Raw genomic sequence first — 27880 nt, 5'->3', positions numbered from 1 at the left:
TCGGCGCGAGGTCAAAGGTCGGGAGCAAAGTAGTTCTTCGCCCAAATCGGAATCTGCACTATCATATATTTTTTTGAGTCCATGATGTATTTATTGAGCTATAAAAATACAACATATATACCCATACTGAAGTAACAGAGACAAAGAAGGGAGGTCATGGGATACATACATACATACATCATTTCAAAACTCACAGTGGTTCTTTTTAAAACACAAGTGTCTTATCGTACTGTGGAAGATTAAATTGTAACTACATCAACTACCGTATCAAAACACCACAGGCTTGCTGCCAATAATGCAGAATAACACATTAGTAAATGTGGTCAATTTCATCTGTAAACAAAATAACTTAGTTGACTTAAACATCACTTGTCAGACTCACCAATTTTCTACACACAAGTGCATTTATGTGTTTTAACCTCCCAAATGCAAACACAGACACAGACAGTCGGACAGACAGTCAGACAGACAGACAGAAAAACAGATGACAGACACACATACAGGTGAACTGGGTCCGCGTCGTTATCCGGCACTATGGTCCATCACATTGACATTGGTCTCAGATTAAAGATACTTTTGACTTGGATGTGACCAAGTAGAACATATGGTGGGGTTTGGTTTTCCACCCATTTTTTGCACCATAATTAATTGTTGCGCGTGTTATTCTCTAAATCCCCAATGCAATGGGCCGATGGCATATGTGACCCTCCACCACGAAATGAGTCGCATGTCACCTCGCGCGGTTCTGCGCTAGGCTTAATATAAGTCCGGGGAGTGTCTGGTAACAGTGTGAGGGTCACCTTAGTCACAGGCTTATAACTAAACAGTTTTCGCTCTTTTCTAAAACGGTTTTTCACCACTGGATAGAGCATAAAAAACTCTTTAGGAAAATGTAAAAATATGAAAATCATGCAAAGGTGACATGCGACTCATTCCGTGGTGGAGGGTCACATATAGCAAATAAACGTTCAAATTCATATTCGTATACATTCACATGCACACCAACCCTCCGACCAATTCCTTCCAGTTGTTGCATCTCTTTTTTTTAATGCCTACCTGCCACCAGCTGCATATCCGGAATCTTCTTGGGTGGAAGTTTGTCCTTGATCTGTTCCTCAATGTCACTTTCTTCTTCCTGCAATTAAGGCTACCAATTAGGTATACTGCCGTTGTAGACAAGGAAGTCTTCTGTGAAGAGATGTTATAGTCATGTCCACTGCAATTTACTAAGTTAAACCACACACAGCAACTTTAACGCAGTATTCAATTTCACACTTCGATAAGTACGTGTTTACATACTACAATCGTATTCTGTTTCACACTTTTACTACTTTTTGTTGACAAACTTGACCTCCAAAGCACATACATTTGCACACACATGCAGATCGACAGGCAGACACACTCTCTCTCTCTCTCACATGCACATTTAATCCTCTTCCCCCACCCTTCCCCTAATACAGTGAAACCCCCCTTTTAAGACCATACTTTTTCAGATTCTTTGTTCATAACATCTGTAAATTTACCCACATTTTTGGACTCTCTCCTTTTAAGGCCTGATTTTCTCAGATTTGTGGCGGGCTTAAAAAGAACAGGTTACCTCAGACTCCTCAGACAGAGGCTCAGGGCTGGAAGAAGGGGTGATGGTAGGGGTGGGTCCGGGAGATCCATCGAATGTTGGAAACTCAAAACGCCTCTGGAGTTTTCCACCCTCAAACGCTCGTCCAATTCCACCGCCTGCTTCTCCTTTCAGCATCTGCAAATCTTCCGCTTCATCTCCCTGAGTCATGAATACGCCGTCCTTCTGAGTAGTTACACCTTTCCTGCGTGTTTTCTTCTTCTGCTTTTCTGAAATATGAATAGAGATAATGTATACATGTTACCATCTCATGCTGATCGTATCATTACTGTTTCGAAGCTTGTTACAAGAAATATGCAAATAGTTAGGGTGAAGCTAGTATAAGAGAGAAGTAAGTGTGAATATTTGGTCTTCTTCTAATCTCATTCGATATTTTGTAACATACCATTCTTTATGCTCTTGACCACAGAAACTTATGCCACCAATTTACTATTTCAAAAAAAAAAAAGTAAAGTTAGAGTAAAATAAATGATTTTCAACAATCTTTTTAATAATTCCTGTAAAACCTGGTTAAACTTTTCCACATTTTCCCCCTGTGCAATATGTACACTAAATTCGAAAATTTTTAATTAAATTTTCATTTGATTAATATACTTACCCGAGTCACATATTAGCATTGACGCAGTCGAGATGCTAGGTAGACTGAAAAACGCTATCCCGTCTATAGTATAAGGGAAGCAACCCAAGCAAAAAAGTAGCAAGCTTGCTACCCTGGGTTGCCTCCCGTAGCGTGCATCACGCCACAGATCTCGTACCCGATACGAGACACCCTCATTCGACTTCTAGAATACAAAGAAACTAAAAGCGGGGAAGGTGGGAGGGAATTACCTATGTGACTCGGGTAAGTATATTAATCAAATGAAAATTTAATTAAAAATTTTCGATTAAATTACATATTCTTACTCCGAGTCACATATTAGCAGATAACTCCAACAAGGTGGTGGGTAAGATCAAAAAGTTCAAACTCACTCTAAAGTTCTGGAGAGACAAAAGCCAGCTGCCGCCAAGGAAGGAATAGGCCGAGACCCATCCTGACAGAGGGCAGCGATGTCTGCAGAACCTGATAAGACAAAATCCTAGCGCCAGAAGCTGTGCGCAGGACATCATCCAAACCCCATAGGCCAAAAAGGCCAAGGAGGAGGCCCAGGCCCTGGAAATGAGCTCGGGCCGAGCCGAGGGAAAGATAGCATAAGCTATGACAAGGCGGAGGGCAAGAAAATCCCTTGCCAAGAAACTGGCCCACTGCCAAAAGTCAGGAAAGGATCCCGTGAGAAAGCAACCACTGACTCACTCTAAACCCTTGCCAGGAACTGGCGCACTGCCAAAGGACAGAAACGGACCGAGAACCACCCTGATTGACAGCCGAGATGTCTCTCAGGCAAGAAATGCGAAAGACGACCTCAGAGAGCCAGTAAGCTGTGCCCAGCACTTCTTCCAATCTTCTGAACCGTAAAACAGTCCGGAAAAGGACCCCAGTCTTGGATAAACCCGACCAAGTAGAGGGAAGGACAAGCTGCCCCCCCCCCCCCCCCTTAAATGGAAGGAAATGCTAATGGCCTGGAAAAAGATCCGTGCGTAAGGTTGCCGGCTAAGCCCTGAAAAGGACCGACCCTCACGGAGACCATAAGGCAACCATGCCAAAGTAAGAAAACTTTGGGATGGAGTGAGGCCCAAAAGGCCGTTGAGAGAACAGTCAGCTCCGGAAGAGTGACCAAACTCCAAACCGGAAAGAGAGAGAGACGCCTGAGTATCAAGTACCAGGGTCCAACTCAATGAGCAAAACTCAAGGGAGACGGTCACCGGTCGTCCCCTGCCCATCCCTGCGAAAGCAGAGAGAGGGGTAAAAAAGGGGACGAAGCGACCTAAGGTAGTGCATAAGCACCGCAAATGCGGACCCGCAGTGGCCAAATCCTAATGTGACCGGAGACCGGAAACAAAATGACAAAAGCCAGCGTGATCGCAGAGCAGACTGCTTGTAGGTAATTGAAAATGAATCAAAAAACCCGAAACAGAAAGGACAAAGCTGGTAAGAAAGACGGAAAACCGTGAAGCGAACCAGCCGTCAGCCTCCCGAGACCAGAGTTCTCAGTAATAGTCATAGTTGCAAGTGAAAAAGGGGTGACCAGGCCGGAAGCCCAACCCAGCAGAAATCGTCCCAACTCACATCATGCAAGCATGATGGAGAAGAGGAAGAGACGAAATCCGCAGTCACAAGAACCAATTGCCAAAGTCGCAACACAACAGGCAGGAGACTATAACACAGGCTAAGGCCGAGAGCCTTGCTGCCCGTAGGCCGGCCATTGCACCAAAGTACTCAAAGTACACAGGCACAGTAAGAAACCAAAAGTTTCAGCCGCCGAAAAAGATGCTGGCCTAGAGGCCAGCACCGAGAAAACTGGAACATTAGCTAGACCTCTGCCCAAAAAGGGGAGGAGTAGCCAAAAAACCTGAGAAAAAGTGACAAGCCAAGAATGACTTCTCAAACGTGCAATGCCCAGACAATGCACCCTCAGGAAAATCTGAATGTTACTTCCGAGGCCAACTCAAGTGAACCTTAAGTTTGGACGAAACACCAGAACGCGTCTGATCGCTAGAGAAAGACAAAGTCAGACTCGGAGAAAGACAAACCTGGACCGAGTCCAGAAGCTCGTGGCAAGAGAAAACGGGGAAGCCCAAAGGCAGAAACCCCCTCTTTAAACGGAAATCGACCTCTCAGCAACCCTACGCTGGGAAAGAGAAAGAATGTCGAAGCCCGAAGCCACAAGCACAAGGAAAGCAACAACCACCACCTCCAACGGATGAAATGGCTGTTGCTCCCGCCGAGGTTAAAACCCCGAAGCCCTAAGGCCGGCTGTTGTTTCAAAAACCCAGCGTACCTATGACGGCTGTGAAAGAAACAATCTCACCTGAGCTGAGGACGTAGGCCGCTTAGGCTGAGTCCGCTTAGGTATAGCCTGCTTATGAGCGGCCTGCTTTCGCTGCTTTCAAATTGAAGCTCAAAAGAAGGGAACCGCTGTTCTCTGTTGGTCTCAATCCCCTGCTTCTGGCATGAGAGGCCAGGCTGCCGGAGAGAGACCGTCCACCAAGGATGACGAACTGAGAATGTTCCTTGTCGACTCCTCAGAAAACCGGGAGTGGGCAAGAAACAAGTCCCTTCCGCACGAGACCGCATGGAAATAGTGCAGAGAGGACAGCCTCATCTGTGCCTCGTTCACCCTTGTAAGTGTGGAGAGGAGTGAGACACTTCCTCCGCGTCCTGCCCTTTACTAAGGGGAAAGGGCGCCAAGGAATCTGCCAGAGCGCGAGAAAGCGCCCGCAGGAGAGTCTCGGAAATGGAACTGAGTTCCAAAAGTTGTCAGCCCCCTTCCTCAGAGAATAGGAGATTCTGCCCATAGAGCGGCAGAACCGAATCCTTCCTCAACGGCTTCGTAAGAAGCGAAAGAAGATCCGGCGTGACCGGAAACGGTGCACGCGGACGGGGAAAGGCCAACAGGCGGCTACGAGACGACCCTGGCCAAGGCAACTTCCTCTGGTCCGCTAAGGGCACGAAGGAGGAAGCCTGCGCAGGAGCGGCAAGGCATTCCGATGCCGGCTCCGAAGCTGAACCCTGAGGAACCAGCAACGAAACCGACGCCGGAGGCCACCCCCTGTCGAAGAGGGGGGCTCGGCGAAAAGGCAAAAAGGCGAAAAGCTACAAAGGGCGATTCTTCAAACCAGAAGTAGCTGCTTCCTCTTTGCCAACCGAAGTCCTTCCTGTTGGCAATCAATTGTGCTCATTCCCTAACTGAGGGGAGGATGAGAGGAATCAAAAACCAAGGAAAGTGGGAGAGAGGAGCTAGCGGCCACCACCGGAGTGTGTGGATGCTGCTGTCCCAACAGAGGCAAGAAGCTTGTATGCCCATAGGGCAAGCCTTGTTCGAAATTCACCGGCGACCAAACGGAAGCAGCGGGAACTGAACCGGAAAATCCGGGAGGAGCCGGAAGTGCGGCAGCAACAGCAGCGCTATGCCAAAGCTGGTGCTGAGCCACCTACGAGCTGAAGCTCGGAACCCAAAGGTAGGCCGTAGGCCAGAACCGGGAGTGACAGTAACCTGTGCACTACCCGCTTGACCTACCCTCCTGCCAAGGCCGGAAGCGAAGCTGCCGGAAATGGCTGCCGTGCAAAGGGCAAAGCTCAAACCGGAAAGGGCCATGGGCTGCCCACACACCGATGAACTAACATTTCCAGCCGGAGCCGGAAGAGAAGCTGTCGCGAACGACTGCTTACGTATAGCGCAGCTCAAGCAGGATGGGATCATTATTTGTCCACCTTCCAACGAGGCACTACTTCCGTGAACCGGAAGTGCCGCTGTCGCGTACGACTGCCGACGTAAGGCAAGGCTCGAACCGGACGTGACAGTAGCCTGTGCACTAACCAGTGAACCTACACTTCCGGTCGGAACCGGAAGAACAGCTGTCGCGGGCGACCGCTGTCATAGGACAAGGCTCGAACCAGACGTGACAGTAGTCTGTGCACTAGCAAGTGAACCTCTACTTCCGGCCGGAGCTGGAAGCGGCTGCCGCGAACGACTGCTGACGTAAATTCGGAAGCTGGCCAGAGCTGCCGAAGGCAGCTACTCCTCGCACACTGACCCGAAGTCCGAAACGCCACCTGAAGGGGACGGCTCATAGCCAAAAGAACCCGACAAATGACGCTGCGAGGGAAGGCCGTAAGCCGAACGCCCATCCTGTTGGCCATCGATGAAACTCGCACCCCTGACTAAGAGGAAGATGAGAGTCACCAACAACCGAAGGCAGCTGAAGAGAGGAGCTAGCGGCCACCACCGAAGTGGGTGGCTGCTGCTGTCCCAACAGAGGCAAAAAGCCTGTATGCCCAGGAGAACCACCGTATTCGAAATTCACCGGCGACACAACGGAAGCAGCGGGAACCGAACCGGAAAAGCCGGGAGGAGCAGGGAGTGCAGACGCAACAGCAGAACTATGCCATAGCTGGTGCTGAGGAGTCTGCAAGCCACAACCCGGAAGCCCTAGGCCGGAACCGGAAGTGACAGATGACTGTGCACGACCCGTTTGACCTACATTTCCTGCCCAGGCAGGAAGAGCAGCTGCCGGAAACGGCTGCTGTAGCAGGGCAAGGCTCTAACCGGAAGGGACCATGAGCTGTCCGCAAACCAGTGAACCAACACTTCCGGCCGGAGCCGGAAGCGAAGCTGCCGCGAACGGCTGCTTACGTAAAGCGCAGCTCGAACCGGATGGGACCATGGTCTGTCCGCAACCAGTGAACCACCACTTCCGGCCGGAGCCGGAAGGAAGCTGCCGCGAACGACTGCTTACGTAAAGAGCAGCTCGAACCGGAGGGGACCATGGTCTGTCCGCAACCAGTGAACCACCACTTCCGGCCGGAGCCGGAAGGAAGCTGCCGCGAACGACTGCTTACGTAAAGCGCAGCTCGAACCGGAGGGGACCATGGTCTGTCCGCAACCAGTGAACCACTACTTCCGGGAACCGGAAGTGCAGCTGCCGCGTACGGCTGCTGCGAGCACATACCTTGTATCGACCGTATCCCCCAAAGGGACCTGCTCAGGTGCACTCCCGCATGCGGAAGCCACCGAGCGCCGGCCGAGAAGAGAAACGCCTCCCTGTGCACGGACTCCAGAGCCATCACAGAAGCCAGCAGGCTGGACAGGTGATCAGGAACAAAGGAAGCCAACGACCGAGGGTCGCACCCCCCGGGAGGGAGGCAGAGCTGGAAACAGGGTCCGTCCGCGACATTACTGTTCGAACAAGCGTCCGAATTTCTGGAATCAAAGAAGACAAAAGGCTAGCAACAAGAGCGCCAGCCTCCGGCGCAGGTACAGGGGTAGAAACGGCCGTGGTAGCGGCCACACCCGCCGCCCGCGAGCCAGACGAAGTTTTCTCCGGAGCCTAAATAGGCACAGGAAAAAACGAAGTTAGTCTTCGGGTCAGAAACGTGAACCGTGGGGTTCCTAGCAGAAGAGGTGGAAGCCGAGGACTTAGGTATAACAGGGCCTTTGCCCCTAACCTCGGCCTTAGCCGCTCGCTTTTCTCACTATCAGACATGCTGTCACACGAGAAAAACAAACTACTGAAAATACACAAGTCTCTAGGACGTAAAACTTCAGCAGAATAAACTAGCACTAACGTACCAGCTACAAGCAGCTACCAATGCTACTGGTAAACGCTCAAAGTCCGTAGCACGGACCCAAACTAACCAGCAAAAAACACCACGTGTAAGCGAAAAATGGCGACCAAAATGGAAAATTTCCTAAATAAATTATCATTTAATTAATATACTTACCCGAATCACATTAGCATTGAGTCACCTGAGATGCTTATCACTGAAAAACGCTTACCCGGCTAAAGAATTTAAAGGGAAGCAACCCCATCACCAAAACGAAAGTGAAAGTAGCTTTGGTAATGGGCCAGTACACCGGGAGTTACCTCCCATACGGGTGTATGCCACGTCACTTCCTCTAGGAACACGTGCCTATTATCATACGGCTTTAAAAAATCTTAAAACCATAAGCGGGGCAGGTGGGAGGGAATACAGTATGTGATTCGGGTAAGTATATTAATTAAATGATAATTTATTTAGGAAATTTTCCATTTAATATCATATTCTTACTCCGAATCACATTAGCAGATAACATCAACAAGGCGGTGGGCTAGAAATGAATCAAAACTCACCATCAAGTTCTGGACAGGAACTGGCCTGCTGCTATGAGCGCTGGAAGGCCTCTGGAGCCATCCTGTCGAAGAGCTGTGACGTCCCGAAGATAAAAGTTTATGAAAACATCTTCGGAACGCCAATACGCAGTTGTCAGCACCTCCTCTAGACGTCTGGAGCGCAGAACTGCCAGAGAGGATGCCCACGCCCTCGTCTCATGGGCTCGGGCCGAGTCAAGTGGCAAGGAGGGCATAACCCCCCCCCCTCTTTGTGCGCCTCCACTCATAAGCCTGCTTGATGAGCGAGGACACCCACCGGGCCAACGTTACCTTCGACAAATTTTTCTCGCGCCTAGTAAGGAGAGAGATAAACAACAACTTCTGAGAACTAGACCGAATCGGCTGAGTCCGGGCTAAGTACAGACGAAGTGCCCTCACAGGGCAATTGACCGAATCGGGGTCACCCGGGGCCAACGCGCTGGTCAGAGCCTTAACTCTAACCAGCGGAGAGGCCTGCCCCGGAGACTGATTCTTGGCCAGGAAATCAGGCCGGAAACGCAAAGATGCGGAACCGTCCGGCTCAAAGGAGATATCTCCAGGCTGACCCGACAGGGCGTGGACCTCGCTACCCCGTCGGGCCGTAGCCAACAAAAGGAGAAACAGCGCTTTGCGAGTGACATTGAACAGACTGGCCTCGCTTAAAGGCTCAAAATCCGCAGAACGAAGGAATTCCAGGATTAAAAACAAGTCCCACTTGGGAGCGGGCAAACGAGCTTTAGCTTCCTTAAGAGCAGCCCCTTTAATGACTGCAGCTATAACGCCCCCGACTCGAACAGAACGACCAATCTGCTGAAGAGTCGCCGAGATAGCGGAGCGCCGGACCCTCAACGAGGAGACTGAGGCGCCCTGTGAAGACATGAAAGAGAGGTGGTTAGCGACCTGAATAGAGCGCGGAGCCACCGAACTCACCCCTCTAGCTGAACACCAGGCAGTCCATGCCTTCCAGTGGGAAGCATAAACTGAAGAGGTGGACGCTCTATGCGAGCGAGCCACCAAGTCCAGAGTCAAAGACGACGCCCCAGAGCGCTTCAGCGAGTCCCGAACAACTTCCACACGTGAAGCTTCAGAAGACTGGGCTCCTCGTGTGGAATGCCTGTTCGGGGCTGCACTAGTTCCCCTCGCACGAGTGCGAGAGGAATGGGGGGCCCTTGGGCAAGCCGAAGAAGATCTGGAAACCAGACCTGCGACGGCCACAGAGGAGCGACCAGAAGAAGAAGGGCCGGCTCCTCCATCTCCGCTTTCCGGATTACTCGGCTGAGTAACGGAAAGGGAGGAGTCTGAAGATCTGTATGTGCCCCCCAACCCTCCCTGGACGCATCTGTAAAGAGGTCCAGGTCGGGGAGGGGCACGACGATCGGAACACCTCTGCAGACCCACTCCGTGTGCAACCACGGAAGGGTCGCAGACTGGAACCATCCCTGCAAAGGGATGAGGGCGTCCCAGTCCACCAGAGGAGAGTCCACAAACGGCTTCAGCGCGAACTGAAGCGGACATTTGTGGACCCGGCCCAGTGAAACCAGAAGAGCCATAGACTCCATCTGCCCCAAGATGGAGGCGAGCGAGCGGATGGAAGCCATCAGGAGAGGTAAAGTGGAGCGAATCTGAGCTTGGAGCTTGTCCACCCTTCTCTGAGAAGGCTGGACAGTCCAAGCGACCGTGTCGAAAGACATCCCCAGATAAGTGAATGTCTGTGACGGGGTCAGCTCCGACTTTACCCGGTTGATCGAGAACCCCAACCAGTTGGATTCTCGAAGAACCGTCAGGGTATCCTGCGAACAGCCGCTCTGGGACTGGTTCATGATGAGCCAGTCGTCCAGATAAGCCCGCAGACGGATACCCTGGGACCTCACCAGTGCACAGACCTGTCTCACCACCATGGTAAAAATCCACAGTGCGAGAGACAGCCCGAAAGGGAGTGCGCGAAACTGGTAGATCTGATCTCCCCACCGGAAACGAAGCCATTTCTGGTCGGTCGGATGCATAAGAATGTGAAAGTATGCGTCCGTGAGATCGATCGAGGTCACCCAGTCTCCTGGGCGGAGAGAGTCTCGGACAGAGGCTGGCGTCTCCATCTTGAATTTTATCTCCCTCAAGAAAGTATTGAGGAGAGATAAATCCAACACGGGACGCCATCCTCCTGATGCTTTGGGAACAGCGACCAGACGCCCGTAAAATCCCAGGGAGCTGTGGACCCGAACTCTCTCCACCGCGCCCTTCTGCTCCAGGGAGGCAATTTCCGACTGCAAGACGGAACGTGCTTCCTGCGAGAAGGGGGGCTTGAACCGCGGAGGCACTCGGGTAAGAGGCGCCTTTTCCTCCCGCCAGAGTAGACGGAAGCCCGAACTCACCACTCCCACAATCCATTGGCTGTCTACTACCGACATCCAACGAGAAAGTGCCCGGGAGGGGCCTCCCGCCATCACCAAGGTGGAGGGCGGGAGGGAGGTGAGATCGGGAGCGCTTCATTGGGGGTGTGGCTTACTTCCAGAGCCGCCACGCCCCCTCCCCGATGCCGTCCTCTTCTTCCCACCACGAGCGGCCGGCGAAGCCTGCCGCTTCTGAGCTGGCTTGGGGTTAGACGATGTCTGAGCCTGCTTCTGTTTAGAAGGCTGAGACTGTTTCACCCCCTTCAGAGTGTAGTCAAGGAACTGACTGTCCTTGTTTGACTGAATCTCCTTCTGTCTGGCATCCAGTGCCAGCGGACAGAAGAGAGACTCCTCTGAGACCGGGGAGACTCTCAAGGTCTCCCTAGTAGCCAGCTCCGTGAATTGGGACTGCGAGAGGAAGAGATCCCTCCTGCAGAGTACCGCTTGGGTGTACTGCAGGGAGGAAAGACGCAATTGTTCCTCATTGACCTTGGCCAATGCGGTCAAAAGCGCAGAGACATCGTCCGCATTCTGTTCTTCACTGAGAGTGAAAGGAACTAGCGAATCGGTCAATGCCCGAGACAGAGCCCGAACGAGAGTCTCCGCAATGGAGGACAGTTCGATCTGCCGACGTCCAACCTCCTCAGCAGAGAGGAGGGAAGCCTCGGAAACCGGCAAAACCGAATCACGCTTGATCGGTTTAGTCAGAAGAGGCAGCAATTCCCGGGAAACCGGAAGGGTAGCCCTAGGGAGTGCAAAAGACGCCAGCCAATTCTGGCTCTGATTGGGCATGCCAAGCTTCCTATTGGCCGTAGGCACGAAGGAAGAGGCTTGGGCAGCTGAAGCCACCCACTGCTGAGCTGATTCCGGAACTGGACCAAAAGGAAGCAGTAACGGAACAGGCACTGGCCGAATACCACTCCCCGCATGTGCTGGACGAACCAGTGAATGCGAAAGTTGGTAAGCCACTGACGGAGACTCGGCGAACCGGAAGGAAGAAACATCCTCCTGTGCCGGCCGGAAGTCCGCCATGGCAGAAGGAACGAATGATGCGGAAGAGTCCGCAGCCACCACCCCTTCAGGAAAATAACGAGACGTTACTTCCGCCGCGACGTCAAGAACAGACTTGAGCTTCGACGGAAACACGCCCCGCGACTCCTCGCTGACCACTGATGGAGCATCAGAATAGTCACACGTGGAACCATGACCGAAGTCACCAGTTCCGGAAGCAGAAGCATGCCCTGGCAAACCGGAAACCGGAAAAGCCTGAGCACTAACGTCATCCTGCCGCCCAAAACCCTGTGAAGGTAAAGGGTAAGCAGGACGACCATCCGCAAAAACCGGAGCTGGATGAGCTGACGTCACTCCCCCGACTGAGTGGAGTGATGCCTGCTCAAGCCTAGGCGCTTGAAAGCCGGAAGGCGCACGCTGTAATCCACTATCTGGTATCCGGAAGGAACCACCAGAAGAGGAAGAAGCGTTTCCGGCCGAAACCGGAAGTGTAGTCAACGGAACCGCAAAATGCGGAAGTGAAGACTGCACTGGTTGACTTCGCGATCCGGAAGGACCGGAAGTCAGTGAATACTCCATCCTGCCGCGACCGCCGTAGCGTGCCGGAGCGGACGGATCATCACTTCCGGCAAGTGCCGGAAATGCGGCAGTCGAAACCGACTGCCGCCGCTGTTCGAACAAGTCCGGGGCCTCGTAGGTTATCGCCGGAAATGAAAGATCAGCAAGGTATCGGTCGTGACCCGATGCGAAAGAGCTGTCCCCCGAAGGAGAACGTCCAGGCGCCTCACGAGGGCTATCGGACCAGCTCTGCTTACCAACCGACGCTGAAGAGGGAGGACGCTGCTCCAAGCCGGAAGTGGAGGACAAAGACACGGAAGCCAATGCCCGGACGTCACTGCCAGATGCCGGAAACGCCGAACTGCTGGCGACGGAACGCTGAAATTCTGCCTGCACCAAGCTGCGGATTTCTGGAACCAGTGACTTTAACAGAGAGGAAACCAACGCACCTTGTCCAGGTGCTAACAAAGAAGACGAAGTCTCCGATGTAGAGACAGGTGCAGAAGTAACAGTAGCGCTAGGCGCCGCAAAAGAAGCAGAAGTAGTAACAGCGCTAGGCGCCGAAATTGGTACAGCCAACAAAGTGTTACGCTCTTGGTCTGTAACAAGTAACGTTGCTTTGGAAGAGGAAGACTTAGCCTTAATTTTCCCCTTGGGGTCCGACTTGCCACGGCGCTTGTCTGAATCAGACATGTTGACAACAACACGTGGCAACGCGAAAAAAATTTACTGAAACATAAGTCTAAACGACTGGAAAATTCAGTAAACACACGCACTAATGCGTTAACAAAATACTATAGCTAAACTTGCCCCACAAGCAGAGGCACGGAGAGCTACAAACAAAGTCACACGAGCTAGAAAACTAACTCACACAACAAAATGGCGACACGCAAGACACTGACACAAACGTCAACAACACGTGGCAAAGTAAAAAGATTTACTGAAACGTAAGTCAAAACGACTGAAAACACAGTAAACACACACGCTTACGCGTCAACAAAATACTAAAGCTACACTTGCCCAAACAGAAAGAGGGCACGCAGAGCTACTAGCAAAGTCACACGAGTTAGCTAACTAACTCACACAACAAAATGGCGAAACACGCAAGTCACTGACACACAAGTCCGTAAAAAACGGACAACGTACAGTAACGAAACAGCGCAAACAACCAACAACAAACGGGAACGAGCTCACCAAACTGTAGGCAAGGCGAGCAGACAAGCTGGGTAACGTGGCCGGCGGGTGTCACTCAAACACACAAGGTCAGCCACAGAGCGTCAAAAAGTGAACCGTCCTCTCCGAGGTGAAAAAGACGTATGATAATAGGCACGTGTTCCTAGAGGAAGTGACGTGGCATACACCCGTATGGGAGGTAACTCCCGGTGTACTGGCCCATTACCAAAGCTACTTTCACTTTCGTTTTGGTGATGGGGTTGCTTCCCTTTAAATTCTTTAGCCGGGTAAGCGTTTTTCAGTGATAAGCATCTCAGGTGACTCAATGCTAATGTGATTCGGAGTAAGAATATGATATTAAATGGCGGCCACAGCAACAACTACTGAGCAAAATTCGTAAGTCCGCGGACGGAAAAATTCTCAGCAGAATGAACAATGCAAACAACAACAAAAAGGAACAATCTCACCGCTAGAAACAGCTATGAGCAGACGGGGAGCCAAGGCCGGTAGGTGTCAAGCAGACAGCAAAACCGGCCTAGGAGCGAAATCAAGCACGACCTGTCTCTCTGGCTGAAAGATGTCGAATAAGGGTGTCTCGTATCGGGTACGAGATCTGTGGCGTGATGCACGCTACGGGATGCAACCCAGGGTAGCAAGCTTGCTACTTTTTTGCTTGGGTTGCTTCCCTTATACTATAGACGGGATAGCGTTTTTCAGTCTACCTAGCATCTCGACTGCGTCAATGCTAATATGTGACTCGGAGTAAGAATATGTAATTTAATGTTGCGTACACATGTTCTTCTAGCGTGATTTTAGTAACTCTGCTCTGGGTTGGTCTCCAAGAAAAAATATCAGCAATGAAAGTTTATGTCTAGTAATCAGTTTTTTTTGTTATCTTTTACATAAAACATCCACAATGGAAGGACACGTGCTGCACACAAAACATATCATGCACACAACAAAGTCACTTAAAGAACATTATGTGCATGCAACCCAAATGGATTGCTATCACAAAACACAGAAATAAGTTCAACTGAAAGAGGTCAATAGTATAAAACAAATTCATGCATGGTAGGAAAAAGAAAAGAGAGTTTTCATTCACAGATAATTTAATCTAAAGAAAAACCATTTAATAAAAAAAAAAATGTTATGCAAACACGAAACTGGATTCAATAAATTGAACTCATGCAACTTAAAACAACCAAACACAAAAGTTAACATGGGCAAGTGAAACCTACAGCCAAAAGCACTGTTACACACAAACAGGTACCCTCTGTTGTTTCCAGGTTCTTTTCTGTGTATGGTCTTTTCTTTTCCTCCTCGTAAGCTGAGACAACAAAAGTTGAATATCAACGGTATTTAATTGTTGTGAGACCACACAAAGAGTGCAATCCTCATTCCAATGCACAATACAAGTGCAAGACTCATTCCAATGCATGATGGAAAAATGAGAAAAAGGGAGAGGGGCTGAAAGAGGGAATATTTTTTTTAGGCATGTAGTAAATCTGATGATTTTTGTCCCATTCCGACACATACAAAATGGTGAATTAAACTTGGGATATATGTAATTCAACTATGCATATTACAATGATAGCACAGGACCTATGAAGTTTTACACTCATCGCATTGGCCAGCTAAAAAACTTCTGCAGCTGTTTTTGATGCTGACAATTTCAAGGCATTTCGAACATTCATAGAACTTGATAAGCAGCTACCCATGTCTTACCTATCAAAGTTTGAAGCGTTGACTTCATCTGCTGCAGAAGGTCATACTTGGTAACCTCTGACCTCAAGGTCAAATCCACTGCAGACAGGCTACCAGGAGTGGAGGGTCGTGAATCATAAATCTCTGTCGGTGCAAACGATAATTTGTCCTCCTCATCTGACTCCTAATACAAAAATAGAACTCCAAAATAGAAACAAAAATGACAGAACAAAAAACTCTTGGAACAGAAGCTCAGGCAAATAGACTTTTGAGAGGTATGCAATTGTTCATGAGAACTGAAGAACAAGAAGGGCAAAGCCCATACGACTCACATGCTTGACCTTGACATGACCTTGACCTTCAGGGTCAAGGTCAAATAACTAAACCTAGCAATGACATCATACACTAAGAACTGCTTTACACATTTTTCCTACCAAAATACATGTGACCTTGACCCAAGGTCAAGGTCATCCAAGGTCATGCAACACAAAGCTGTTAATTCAAGACATAGGAAGTACAATGGTGCTTATTGGCTCTTTCTACCATGAGATATGGTCACTTTTAGTGGTTCACTACCTTATTTTGGTCACATTTCATAAGGGTCAAAGTGACCTTGACCTTGATCATATGTGACCAAATGTGTCTCATGATGAAAGCATAACATGTGCCCCACATAATTTTTAAGTTTGAAACAGTTATCTTCCATAGTTCAGGGTCAAGGTCACTTCAAAATATGTATACAATCCAACTTTGAAGAGCTCCTGTGACCTTGACCTTGAAGCAAGGTAAACCAAACTGGTATCAAAAGATGGGGCTTACTTTGCCCTATATATCTGTGACAAACGGATTTGCACATAGATGTATATTGGAGTTATGTGACTCAGGTGTACAAAATTTCATGGGCCACGAACTTTGAGTAGACACCGCACGGTGAAATGTCGTTGACGCAATGCAGTATTGTCACGTGTGGGATGTGACCAATCAGAGAGGAGTATTGGCTGAGGTGGCGTTGTATAGACATTTCACGAGCAGAACTTTAGAGACTACCGACAGGAGAAGAAGTGTCTCCTGTTAGCAAAGTTTCTCACCGGGCGCTGGGAGGTCGGTTAGACTCGTGCCGCGGTATTGAATCGGTGGATTCAACTGCTGTGTTTACAGGTATTTATTGAATTGATATTTTGCTCGGAGATATTATTTTGCTCGGAAATATTGACTTGAGAAATGACCGGGAGAGTCATGTATGAATTGGCTGAAAAGCGTGCGTTGATGTCAGCCATTGTTGAAAAGGGAATGTTTACATGTTTTTCGGAAATGAAGTCGCTTATGAGTAAGCGGGTGTATATACTGTAACCGCATAAGTTAGTTGACGGTAGTGATAAAGAATGTCATAAAAGTTTATTCAAGTATGGAGACTTATGGTAGTTTAAACTTGTGTATTTTAGCATCCCGGGCCGAGTGGGTCGCGGAAGTATCCCGGGCCGAGAGGGGTCGCGGAAGTTGGGGAACGAGACGGGAGGTTCTGCCCTTACGCCCGAGCCGTGAGCTGTGGGGAGCGCAGGAGGGGAGACAGCGTGAAGCGCTGTAAAACGGGAACCCCGTCCCCATTCCACCACACGAAGACAGTTTGTGTGGGTGGGGTGGAGCAGTGCGTGCCACTGAATATGTGAGTACGACTGGGAGAAATTAACCAGCGTGATAGCTGTACGGAGATACGTTTCCCAAGTGAACAACCACGAGACGTCGAGCGTCGTGGTTTTTGTCATCTGTGTGTAACAGAAGTGAATATTGACAGAAGTATTGCTTGAGACAATGACTTCGTGTATAGTGAGACAGACAGGGCTCTCACAGAACAAAGCTTGAAGTGTTCTACGTGTGTGCGCGTGAATTATAGACTGCATTAGAAAGTAACATGTTTGTATTTCTGTGCAGCTAGTTTTCTGTATGTTAACAGAAATAGCACCTCCTTGTTGAGTGAGAGTGATTTGTAGGATGAATGGGAAATAATATGTTTATGTTGTATTAATTATTTCAATAGAGGTGCAGGGGCAAAGGGCTATACTGTGTTCTTGTCTTTGTGCCTGGTTGGAGTGTTGTGTGTGTGTGTGAAGAACAGTTATATAGTAAACAGAGAGTAGCACGCACAATTTCTGATAGGAGTAGATATACATACATACAGACATACACACGTAAATTCCAGCCGTAACAATATCATATATAGGTGAGGTATTGAATCTCAAAAACTTCAGAGAAAATGGGAAAAATGTGAAAAATAGCTGTTTTTTAGACAACATTTATGGCCCCTGCGACCTTGACCTTGAAGCAAGGTCAAGATGCTATATATATTTTTTGGGGCCTTGTCATCATACACCATCTTGCCAAATTTGGTACTGATAGACTGAATAGTGTCCAAGAAATATCCAACGTTAAAGTTTTTCGGACGGACGGACGGACGGACGTCCGGACGGACGGACGGACGGACGGACGGACGACTCGGGTGAGTACATAGACTCACTTTTGCTTCGCATGTGAGTCAAAAATTACCATAATAATAATTATGGCAATGTGAATTATTCACTGTATGAGAAATGTCTGAGGTAAAGTTTTGAAGACTTCAAACATCACTGCCATGCATTGATCAATCTGCTATAAATTACCAACCGTGCCGTTTTACAGACAGGTGGTCGTGATGGAAAAATGAAGTATATAGAAGAAAACTCTACTGGGATCCTTCAGAGTGGTCCTTTTGGACAGGTGGTCGCTTTTGAGAGGTGGTCGCAAGGGAAGGTTTGACTGTATAATTGATTTTAAATATATACTGAGACACGCTCATTTTTGCCTTCAGTTTGAGAAATAATTAATTTGCTACTTAGAGAAACAGCATTCTTTCTGAGGAAGAAAAACATGTTACAAAACTAGACACAAAGAATAAAAAAAAAAGATAGATGGAAAGAATGAATGCTTACCACAGTTTCTTCTTTTGATGGTTCTAAGTTCACTTTACCCTCCAAAAAGTCTTTGGAGAATTCTATTTCATATGGCACCTGTTGAAATAAAATATTAACACTATTTATAATGCCTTCTGACGCCTTCAGATAAATCACAAGCCATACCAACCTTATCTAAAATTGACTGAAACTGTAATACTCGCAGTCTGAAAAGACAAGGTTAACACTGCATATACCATTATTCATATTATTTTTGTTCTTCATTTTAGATATGACAAAAAAAATCAAAAATTTGCACACAGAAGTCCAACAAAAAGCACAGCACATTATAAGCCTGGTTTCAGAAAATGCTACATGTAGAAAGTGTTCATGTTACTATGAGTCAATAATCAAGAACTCACGAGGTAGGTCTCCAAGTCGATCGGGTCAGGATCTTCCACAAAACCCTCATACGCCACCGCTGGATCCTCGTAAACATAGGACTCTGTACAAAACAAAACAAATCTGATATAATTAACTCTGCAATCAAAAAGCAAAAAACTAAATCTATATACCCTAGAGAAAACCTTCTTGCAGTGTAATGATTACTACTAATCACAGTCATATCTGCTGACTGTGAACTCCCGGTGAAATAATTCCAAAGTTCATTGCGAGCGGGCTATTGCAGTGTCGGTGCATGAATCTGGAAGTACTAGTGTGTTAATGTTTTGAAATTAAAAATGTCTTCGACATAACCAAAAGTTCAATAAAATTTAGTTTGCAAAAAGAAAATTACATAAAACCATGAAAAGTAACATATGTCGTACAATGACAATGCGTATGTGCCATGGATAATCATAACTCATACTACATAAAGTCATAAATAATTACATTTGTAACAAATTGGCAATTTAATATCTACCTTTGTCAAAGGTCAGATCTTCTGGCTCGATTGGTTCCAAATGGGGACAAACTGAAATAAACAGAACAAAAGTGGGTACAGACAGCTCTTTGGGAACAGTTAAACAAACTCTACTTCCCGTGTGCCTGGTGAAGATTTTATTTGCAATGCGCTATAATTAAGATTCACAGATGAGTTTTAAAAAGTACACTTCTTACACTTTTCTTATTCCAACTCTTAACATGGATACACACAGTCACATTCACTCAAAAACTGAGGTAAAATTATACAGTAGAACCCCCTTTTAAGACCCTTCTATGTAAGACTCCCTCCCTTTAAGATTTTTTTTTCTCTCCTATTTTGTTCATAACCCCTGTAAGTTTACCTCCATTTTAAGACGCCCTCCTTTTTGAGGCCCTATTTTCTCAGATTTGTGGAGTTCTTAAGAACTTTTACTGTACTACCTTTGGTGTGATGAATGAAGAAAATGTGTTTCTGGAAAGCAATGATCATGTCTGCAGACTTGTTGAGGAAGCAGGCAGCGCTCAGAGTTTCATCCAACATGATTTCTGTCAGTAGTGCTCCATCCTCCTCCCAGATCTTGATAGCACCGTCATTGCTGTTGAGAAACAAATGTGAGATCATGCACTGCAGAACTTGTGTGCAGTAAGGCTGTATGTGTCACGCACATGCACACACACACATGCATATACACACACTCACGCATGCACAAACACTCACGTACGCGCACACATACGCACAGCACTCCATTATAATTAACGTAAATGATTTGATGAAAGTGTATTTTTTTCCTACTCTTGTCACTTGCTTTTTTCCTCTTACCTGAATTGGATCCAACATCATAATGACAATAGGGTAAAGTATGTGTGTTTTCACATTAATCCACAGATTGCCAGTATCTGTCAAAAGAAAGGTGGCTTGTTATCATTAATTTTTTTCTGGAAATTTATGATCAGCTGTCATTTTAAGACAGAAAGTCTTGTTTCTTGTTTAAATATTAATTGATGCTGATATTCAACGTGGTAAACGTATAATGAGAACCAACCTGCATGTGCAGAATATTTTCATGGAGACACAAACATCCACATTGATGACAGGGGCCATGTGTTCTGGGTGATGGTTCTGATCCACAACATCTTCCACCTCCGGCATTACTGCACACACAAACACATGTATACAGACACACATGCATGCATACAAGCATGCACACACATACACACATATACACACACAGGTGTGCGACAATTAGTTTATTCTCAACTGACCAAATGGTACCAATTAGTCAGCAAAAAACTTCAAGCAGCTCAATAGAATCCTAGTACCACACACACACACACACACACACAAGAAGCTTGCAGACTGCTTCAAAATACATGTATCGAATAGTTCTTTTACCGATTGAAAGATCACAAAAAGGCATAGCCAGAACAACAGGCAGAAATATATAGTAGGTAATAGATGAAGAAAATGCGACTTACTTCTGCCTTTGTGAAATCCTGGGTCATTGGCCAGCTCCAGGGTATGGAAGAGCACATAGCCACTCTCATGGGCCGTCACACAGGTATAGCCCTGTCAAGGGACATACATAGACACAACCATTTCAAACCAGCAACTCTGGTGCAGTTGTTCCAAGGCTTCGATCTTCGGTCATTTACGCATACTTTTTTCTTAACCCTAACCCTAACGCTGTCCTCGTGTTAGTGAGTACCGATTTCTTTTGTTTTTCAACCTTGTTTATCTCACACACAGTCATGTTGTTTTTAGAAATTTTTTTGATTTGACGCATTGTTGTGACCCCAGGCCGGTAGACTGTCCGATAGCTTTGAAACATGAGATGTCTTTTGACACAACAACTAGTGCGGCCAGGACTTTTTGACAGATACATTATTATTTTGAATCCGATACACATTTTGAATTTGAGTCTGAAAACAACACTGCTGGTGTGATATAAAGACAAAAAAGAGGGCTGATTGCAATCATATTTAAGACACCTTGCATTAATAGTGACACTATGATGTCAAACACTAGATTTATTTCTCAAAAAGACATTCTTAGTCTCAGACGAAAAGAGCAGTAGCCATGTATTGTCTATAATAAAACCTTCTTTCAAAGGGCATATCATAAAATGTCTACTGTGGAAATAATGTAAATCAAAACACACATGATGTTAAATGAGACATCTTCATTCTGTAAACTGTGAATGGTTGAATCTAAAAGTGGTAAACTTTGTATTGTGGAAATTAAAAGCATATATGTTTAGCTCTATCAATTGAGAATACTCTTATCTACAAAAAAAGTTTGAGTAACTCACAATGCGAGAAAAGCCGGAGAGGTCAGGGGGACAGAAGACCTCATGCTGCAGGTCAAGGTCAGGAAGACTCCAAAACTGGACCAAGATCAACTGCGTGACCTTGGTCATCGTCACCAGACACTGGTGATCCACATCATGATGAATTCCCACAACCTACAACGGAAAAAGCAACAATAGCAGTTAAATACTAGATGCTGTGGAACCCCTGTTTTATGACCCCAGCCCCTATTTAAGACATCACTTTTTCAGATTTTCTGAGCATAACCTCCCCTGATTTACACACAGAAAAACCCACACATGCACACAACAGACAAGATAGATAGACAGACACACACACATTCACACAGAGACAAATGCAATATAAAGAAAAAACTCACAGGGTCCTTTGACACTTTGAACTCCATGAACTTTTGACCTTTGACCACAGGATCCATGAACAGCACACGGCCATCCTAAAAGTTGAAAAAAGAACACAGGTGTTATCCTTGAACTCACTACTGTTTTGACTGCTACCAAAAGTAAAGTTCTCTGCATAAATACATGCACAACTGTACTTTCATACCTGTCTCAGCTGTTGCAGATAAATGTAACTCCATGCTGATAACACTCCCAGGGCTGGCATGCATGAGTCAAATTTAGAGACTTTCAGTCTGGGATAAGTTTTATTGAGGATACAGTTTATCAAAGTCTCTAACCTCAACTCCTGCATACCGGCCCCAAGTCTACTTTCATTAAACAGATATACAAACATAAAAACACAGATACCACAGGTAAGTGTCAATCCTTTAATTTTGTGCACGACTTTGCTGCATACTTAATCTACAGTGGTACCTGCGATGTGAGGCCCCTCTGATGAGTGGACACCTCCAATGAAAGGACACCTTCTGGAGTTACTTTGTCTATTACCTTTACCAAAATATAACTGTCATTTCTTCTTCTTCTTCTTGCGTTCGCCGTCACACCATCAGTTTAGTCTGCGAGACGAATGACGTCGTGGCTTATATAACTGTCATGACAGCTAGGCCACCAGCAATGTACCGGCACGGTTGGCCTGGTGGTAAGGCGTCCGCCCCGTGATCGGGAGGTCAAACCCCGGCCAGGTCATACCTAAGACTTTAAAATTGACAATCTAGTGGCTGCTCCGCCTGGCGTCTGGCATTATGGGGTTAGTGCAAGGACTGGTTGGTCCGGTGTCAGAATAATGTGACTGGGTGAGACATGAAACCTGTGCTGCGACTTCTGTCTTGTGTGTGGCGCACGTTAAATGTCAAAGCAGCACCGCCCTGATATGGCCCTTCGTGGTCGGCTGAGCGTTAAGCAAACAAACAAACAAACAAACAAACCAGCAATGTGGGAACACTTTTAACTGGTCCCAAGGGTGTTTTTTCATCGTACGTACCACTGTAATTCTAAATTCTGTATATTAAATCTAATTTAGTACACAGGTTTAAACAGCAGAGCTGGCCAGTCAAAAACATATTCCAACCAAATTCTACTCCAAGGAAAATGGGCAGAAAAGCATTTCTCATAATAGCAACAGCGATAATAGCAAATTAAGTTACCCCTCCTGACATCAAAGCTTCTGTGGGTTTCTAAAATCAACTTGATAAAGACACTGCCCTCTCCAAACTCTTACCTCCATGCCAAGGAGCAAGTAGGAGTGTCTAACGGGGCAACAGCACCCCTCATCAGTCCAGAGCATGGCGGAAGACTTGAGGATACACACACACTGACAGGTACACGGCAGTTCGTTGCCAACCCCGCTCTCTGTTGCTCGGTGAGTAGGGTTGGGTTTGTTGCTCAGAAGATTTCTGTCAGGAGCAGATTTAAGACATTTGTTATTACTTTTGATTTAATAAGTCTGTGGTCAAAAGAGTAAGACACAATTGGCTTTCCACTAACTGCAGCTTTCAATCAAACAATTCCTCAATCACTGGTGGGATTGCTTTGATAATTACATATACAGTAGATGCGTTATTTCAAAACAAAATTACAAAATATAATAACACATACAGTTGCAAATCACAGGTTCAAATATACATATGACACTTATAAATGCATAATTACGAAAATGTGTGTAATTTAGTATTGTTCTGGTCACGTGATATAAGCATTTGCTTGAGTGCGTGTCCTAGCTGTGTGTTTTAAACTGTTCATGCGAAGAAATTCTGAATAAAATTTTGTTTAAACCAAATGCACAATCAATCAAGAGCCCAAGGAAATACAGAAACATCTCAGATTTAGCTAAGCTGATCACATATACAATCAAACATCAGAAGTCTTAATCAAAAAGTACATATTGTTATACCATTAAGGAACAACCTCGACACACATGCTTACCTGTCCTGAACACTAGTCTCTGCTTTGCGGCCCATGGACTGAATCTGAATGACATTCCATACCGCAATGCGACAGGCTGGGTCAGTTCTGGAAATTAACATTCAACCATCAAAACGAGATAAACAAATATACAGCTGACCCCCCCCCCTCCCCCCATCCCTTTTAAGATCTCCATTTTTTTTCTTTAGAAAACCAGGTCTTACAAGGGAGGGAGTTTTAAAATGGAGGTAAATTTACAAACATTTTGAACAAAAAATTTGAAAAACTAGGGTCTTAATTAAAAGGGAGGTGGTCTTGTTCGTTCATGGGCTGAAACTCCCACGGCTTTTACGTGTACGACCGTTTTTATCCCGCCATTTAGGCAGCCATACGCCGCTTTCGGAGGAAGCATGCTGGGTATTTTCGTGTTTCTATAACCCACCGAACTCTGACATGGATTACAGGATCTTTTTCGTTGCGCACTTGGTCTTGTGCTTGCGTGTACACACGGGGGGGTGTTCGGACACCGAGGAGAGTCTGCACACAAAGTTGACTCTGAGAAAATAAATCTCTCGCCGAACGTGGGGACGAACTGACGCTGACAGCGGCCAACTGGATACAAATCCAGCGCGCTACCGACTGAGCTACATCCCCGCCCGGAGGTGGTCTTAAAATGGGGGGTTCCACTGTTGGCAAAGTGCACCTATAGAAGCAGAAAAGCATAGAGTGTAGAATTAGCTTGCAACAAGCATTTGCAATGCATTATTAATCAATCTTTGGGACATAAAAAGTATTTGTTTTGAAATTCTTTCATTACATAGAAAAGGATGGTTCCCTACCAAACAATTGTCATTTTAGTCAAGCATGCACATTAAATGTATGCCAAAATATGTTATTTAAACAAATTCTCTACTGCGGTCAATTAGAACTACGCAAAAGCAATTTTTCAGTACAAAGTAATGAGAACTAAACAACGACCAAAAAACACACAGAAAACTTCAGTTTGTATTATGTACCTTGTCGTGTAGACCCAGATCAAGGTTGGGTTGATGAGAACAAAGATGACATTGAATTCTCGGCTGTAGCAGACGCCAAGAATCTTCTGCAGAGGAGACACATTGGGTGGGGGTAGAACTGTGGACAAATTCTTGTGATTGCTCCTTGCAAACAACCTTATGCTGTTGAGAAAATGAAAGTGGAACAAATTGATTCCATCATTCGTATGAAGAGAGTAAAATTCACACAGTATCAAGCAACACACAGCCTAATGTCTTAACATAATGTACAGCCTTTCTCGCCTTTTATTAAGCCGTTCTCGCCTTTCATTACCACTTCAGCTGAAGGTCAAATCACACCTTATGATCTGTGTCATATTTTAATGTCTGCAACTCTACGCTTTTCTTTCCCATCCTGCATGCCATACCCCTTTGTTCATGACAACCACAATTGACTATGCTTGGTACTCTCCAGATTTGATTCACAGTTTAGTTGCATATTAGTGCTGTTACTGCCAACCCTAAACACTTATTCTTTTCAAATCACCCTTAGATATTTTCAGTGCAATATTGTCAAGTATAGTGACAAGCTGTTTCAGGCATTTCAACACTCTTGATAATTTTCCCTGTCACATGATTACAAACAACAACAAGCCAATCTCTTCATTCCCAACAGACAAACCTGCTATACTCCCCAACAGCCACCACCCTCTTGGTCTTGCCAGCACAACCCTGATTTTGATACATTTTCCCGCAGTGTTAATAAAGAAACCTCTCAGTCACTTCATTCCCCAGAAGTTGAACTGTACAGCGATTTCCTCAGTATATATATATGTCGTGCCGAATTCACGGAATTGCCGAATTCACGGAATCGGCAACATTTTTGCCCATTTCGCGTAATCGGCAAAACGCTGCCTATTACGCGAAATCGGCAGCGTTTTGCCGAAAATGCGTAAAGGCTCCTAAAATGTGTCCATTTCGCAAAAGTGACAGCCAGTCTGTTACTTTTTTTGTCACCAGAACATTGCATTAACATTGCTTTACCTTCCTATTGTGGTTTTATGGTCTGTGTTGGTCTGTGTCCAGCATAACTCCGGTAATGCGCGAAAACTACACTTTTTGCCATAACTTGCCATAGCTTATCGATTATTGCAACATTTATCCTTTCGAGTATCTAGCTGTTTAAGTGTAATGACACCCCAGGCATTTGAGAACTTTAAAGCCAAAAACGGGCTGCCGATTTGGCAAAATGGGCACATTTTACACGCATTTACGCGTTTTCGGCAAAACGCTGGCGATTTCGCATAATAGGCAGCGTTTTGCCGATTACGTGAAATGGGCAAAAATGTTGCCGATTTCGCGAATTCGGCAATTACGTGAATTCGGCACGACATATATATGCAGAAGAAGAAGAAACCAACCTGCTATCCTCCCCAACAGCCACCACCCTCTTGGTCTTGCCAGCACAGCCTTCAAGCTGCAGACGAGTGACCTGGTTGCGCGTCATACTCCAGAAATGGATGAAGTGGTTCAGGTGCCACAGCGACAGACTGCGGGCGGTACTGAGGTACAGCAGGTTGTCATCCGTCAGACCCATCCACAGCAATCCGTGGGTTGACACTGTCAGGCTGAGAAAAAAAAAAAAAGACAGCTCATATAGTGTGAAACACAGTAATTTATGCTCGCATTAAAGGAATATTATAGTGAAAACAGGAAAATTTAAATACAAGAAAAGAGGCTGGTTTCTTGAAGAAAATTACACTACATTGGGGTGTGCACGTTAAAGATCCCACGATTGACAAAAGAGTCTTTCCTGGCAAAATTGTTTTGGCATAGATAAAAAAAAAAATGTCCACCAAAATACCCGTGTGACTTGGAATAATAGGCCGTGAAAAGTAGGATATGCGCCGAAATGGTTGCGATCTGCTGGTCGATGTGAATGCGTGATGTATTGTGTAAAAAATTCCATCTCACACGGCATAAATAGATCCCTGCGCCTTGAGTCCGAGTCTGGAGATACGCGCGCGATATAAGACTTCATATAACATATAACATAACATTTGCATCAAGCCGAAAGACATGAAAGCAACCATTCTGAAATAGTGAGAAGCACAGGTGTCATGTTATGTGTGAAATAAAGTACTGAAACCAGTATTTCATGACATAACGAAAGAGAGGAAGAGAAGGAAAAATTGTATGCATACAAATGCCCTTAACACAAACGTGTATACATCAGACACACACACACGCACGCACACACACACACAAACACACATATTTCTCTTACCTGTAGATTTCATCCATGGTGTCGAGGGACCACATCCTGAGCGAGCTGTCCAGGGAACAGGTGATGATGATGGTGAAGTTGTGAGGATGGATCAGAAGATTCGTCACAGGGCGCGAGTGGCCGCGGAACGTGTGCACCAGACCTCCAGTCATGCTCCATACCTTCACTGGAAATAGATTTTGCAATGCATTTGAACCCCCTCTTTAAGACATATTCAAACAACTGAGAAAATCGGTCTTTAAAGGGAGGGATTCTGAATTCTTCTTCTTCTGCGTTCATGGGCTGAAACTCGAACGTACACTAGATTTTTACCTGAATGACCGTTTTTACACCGCCAATTAGGCAGCCATATGCCGCTTTCGAGGGGAGGATCTTTAGTTAGAATGGACTAACATTAACAGATGTTACAAACAGAAAAGTTGAAAATCTATAGGGTCGTAAAAGGGGTGGTATTAAAATGGCTGTCTTATAATGGGGTTCCATTATACATTTAATAATGTGGTGTTACATGATAGGAAAGATGACACTGGTATAAAATGTATAGTGTGTGTATACTTGTGGGTCTTTGTAGTTTAAAATTAATCTGTACTGAAAGGGACGATGTAAAACACAATCGCTGTAAATGCACACACACACTCTCTTTTGCATATGGGTCTTCACAATGAAACATTACTGCATGGTGCCCAGTATGTTTCTGCCTCTGTCTCTGTGTCTTGACCTAAGAGTCCTTAAAAGATTGCTTTGCCTTACCTTCTGTATCAAGAGAGGAGGTAACGAGAAGCTTGGCGGCCACTGAGTACCTGCATCCAGTGATAGACATGGTGTGGGCCCTGAAAATTAAAAATAAATGTGATAAATTAAGCAATGTACTATACTACCTGTGATGAAAGGATGCCATTGGTACTAGCCAACAGTTCCTACATTGCA

The 27880-nt window shown here is 46.2% G+C and overlaps 1 protein-coding gene and 1 long non-coding RNA gene across 4 annotated transcripts in view; one reads left to right on the top strand and one right to left on the bottom strand.

Moving 5' to 3' along the window:
• Window positions 1-27880, bottom strand: part of LOC138964446 (uncharacterized) — a 69389-nt gene that overhangs the window by 28735 nt on the left and 12774 nt on the right. For all 3 annotated transcript variants that reach the window (XM_070336400.1, XM_070336401.1, XM_070336403.1), the window contains exons 8-24: window positions 27704-27783; window positions 26954-27119; window positions 26088-26294; window positions 24688-24849; window positions 23693-23779; window positions 22989-23163; window positions 21730-21804; window positions 21353-21505; window positions 20520-20610; window positions 20087-20195; window positions 19485-19639; window positions 19042-19092; window positions 18542-18624; window positions 18159-18236; window positions 15217-15379; window positions 1598-1845; window positions 1057-1135 (exon numbers count right to left, since the gene is read on the bottom strand). In XM_070336400.1, the coding sequence (XP_070192501.1) occupies window positions 1057-1135; window positions 1598-1845; window positions 15217-15379; window positions 18159-18236; window positions 18542-18624; window positions 19042-19092; window positions 19485-19639; window positions 20087-20195; window positions 20520-20610; window positions 21353-21505; window positions 21730-21804; window positions 22989-23163; window positions 23693-23779; window positions 24688-24849; window positions 26088-26294; window positions 26954-27119; window positions 27704-27783 (2162 nt within the window). The remainder of the gene's footprint in view (window positions 1-1056; window positions 1136-1597; window positions 1846-15216; window positions 15380-18158; window positions 18237-18541; window positions 18625-19041; window positions 19093-19484; window positions 19640-20086; window positions 20196-20519; window positions 20611-21352; window positions 21506-21729; window positions 21805-22988; window positions 23164-23692; window positions 23780-24687; window positions 24850-26087; window positions 26295-26953; window positions 27120-27703; window positions 27784-27880) is intronic.
• LOC138964453 (uncharacterized) lies at window positions 16028-17400 on the top strand. Its single transcript, XR_011455108.1, has 2 exons — window positions 16028-16353; window positions 16638-17400. It is a non-coding gene; the product is annotated as an uncharacterized lncRNA (long non-coding RNA).

Source organism: Littorina saxatilis, linkage group LG4 (genome assembly GCF_037325665.1).
Source record: "Littorina saxatilis isolate snail1 linkage group LG4, US_GU_Lsax_2.0, whole genome shotgun sequence".
NCBI lineage: Eukaryota > Metazoa > Mollusca > Gastropoda > Littorinimorpha > Littorinidae > Littorina > Littorina saxatilis.
This window is presented reverse-complemented; position numbering and strand designations above follow the sequence as displayed.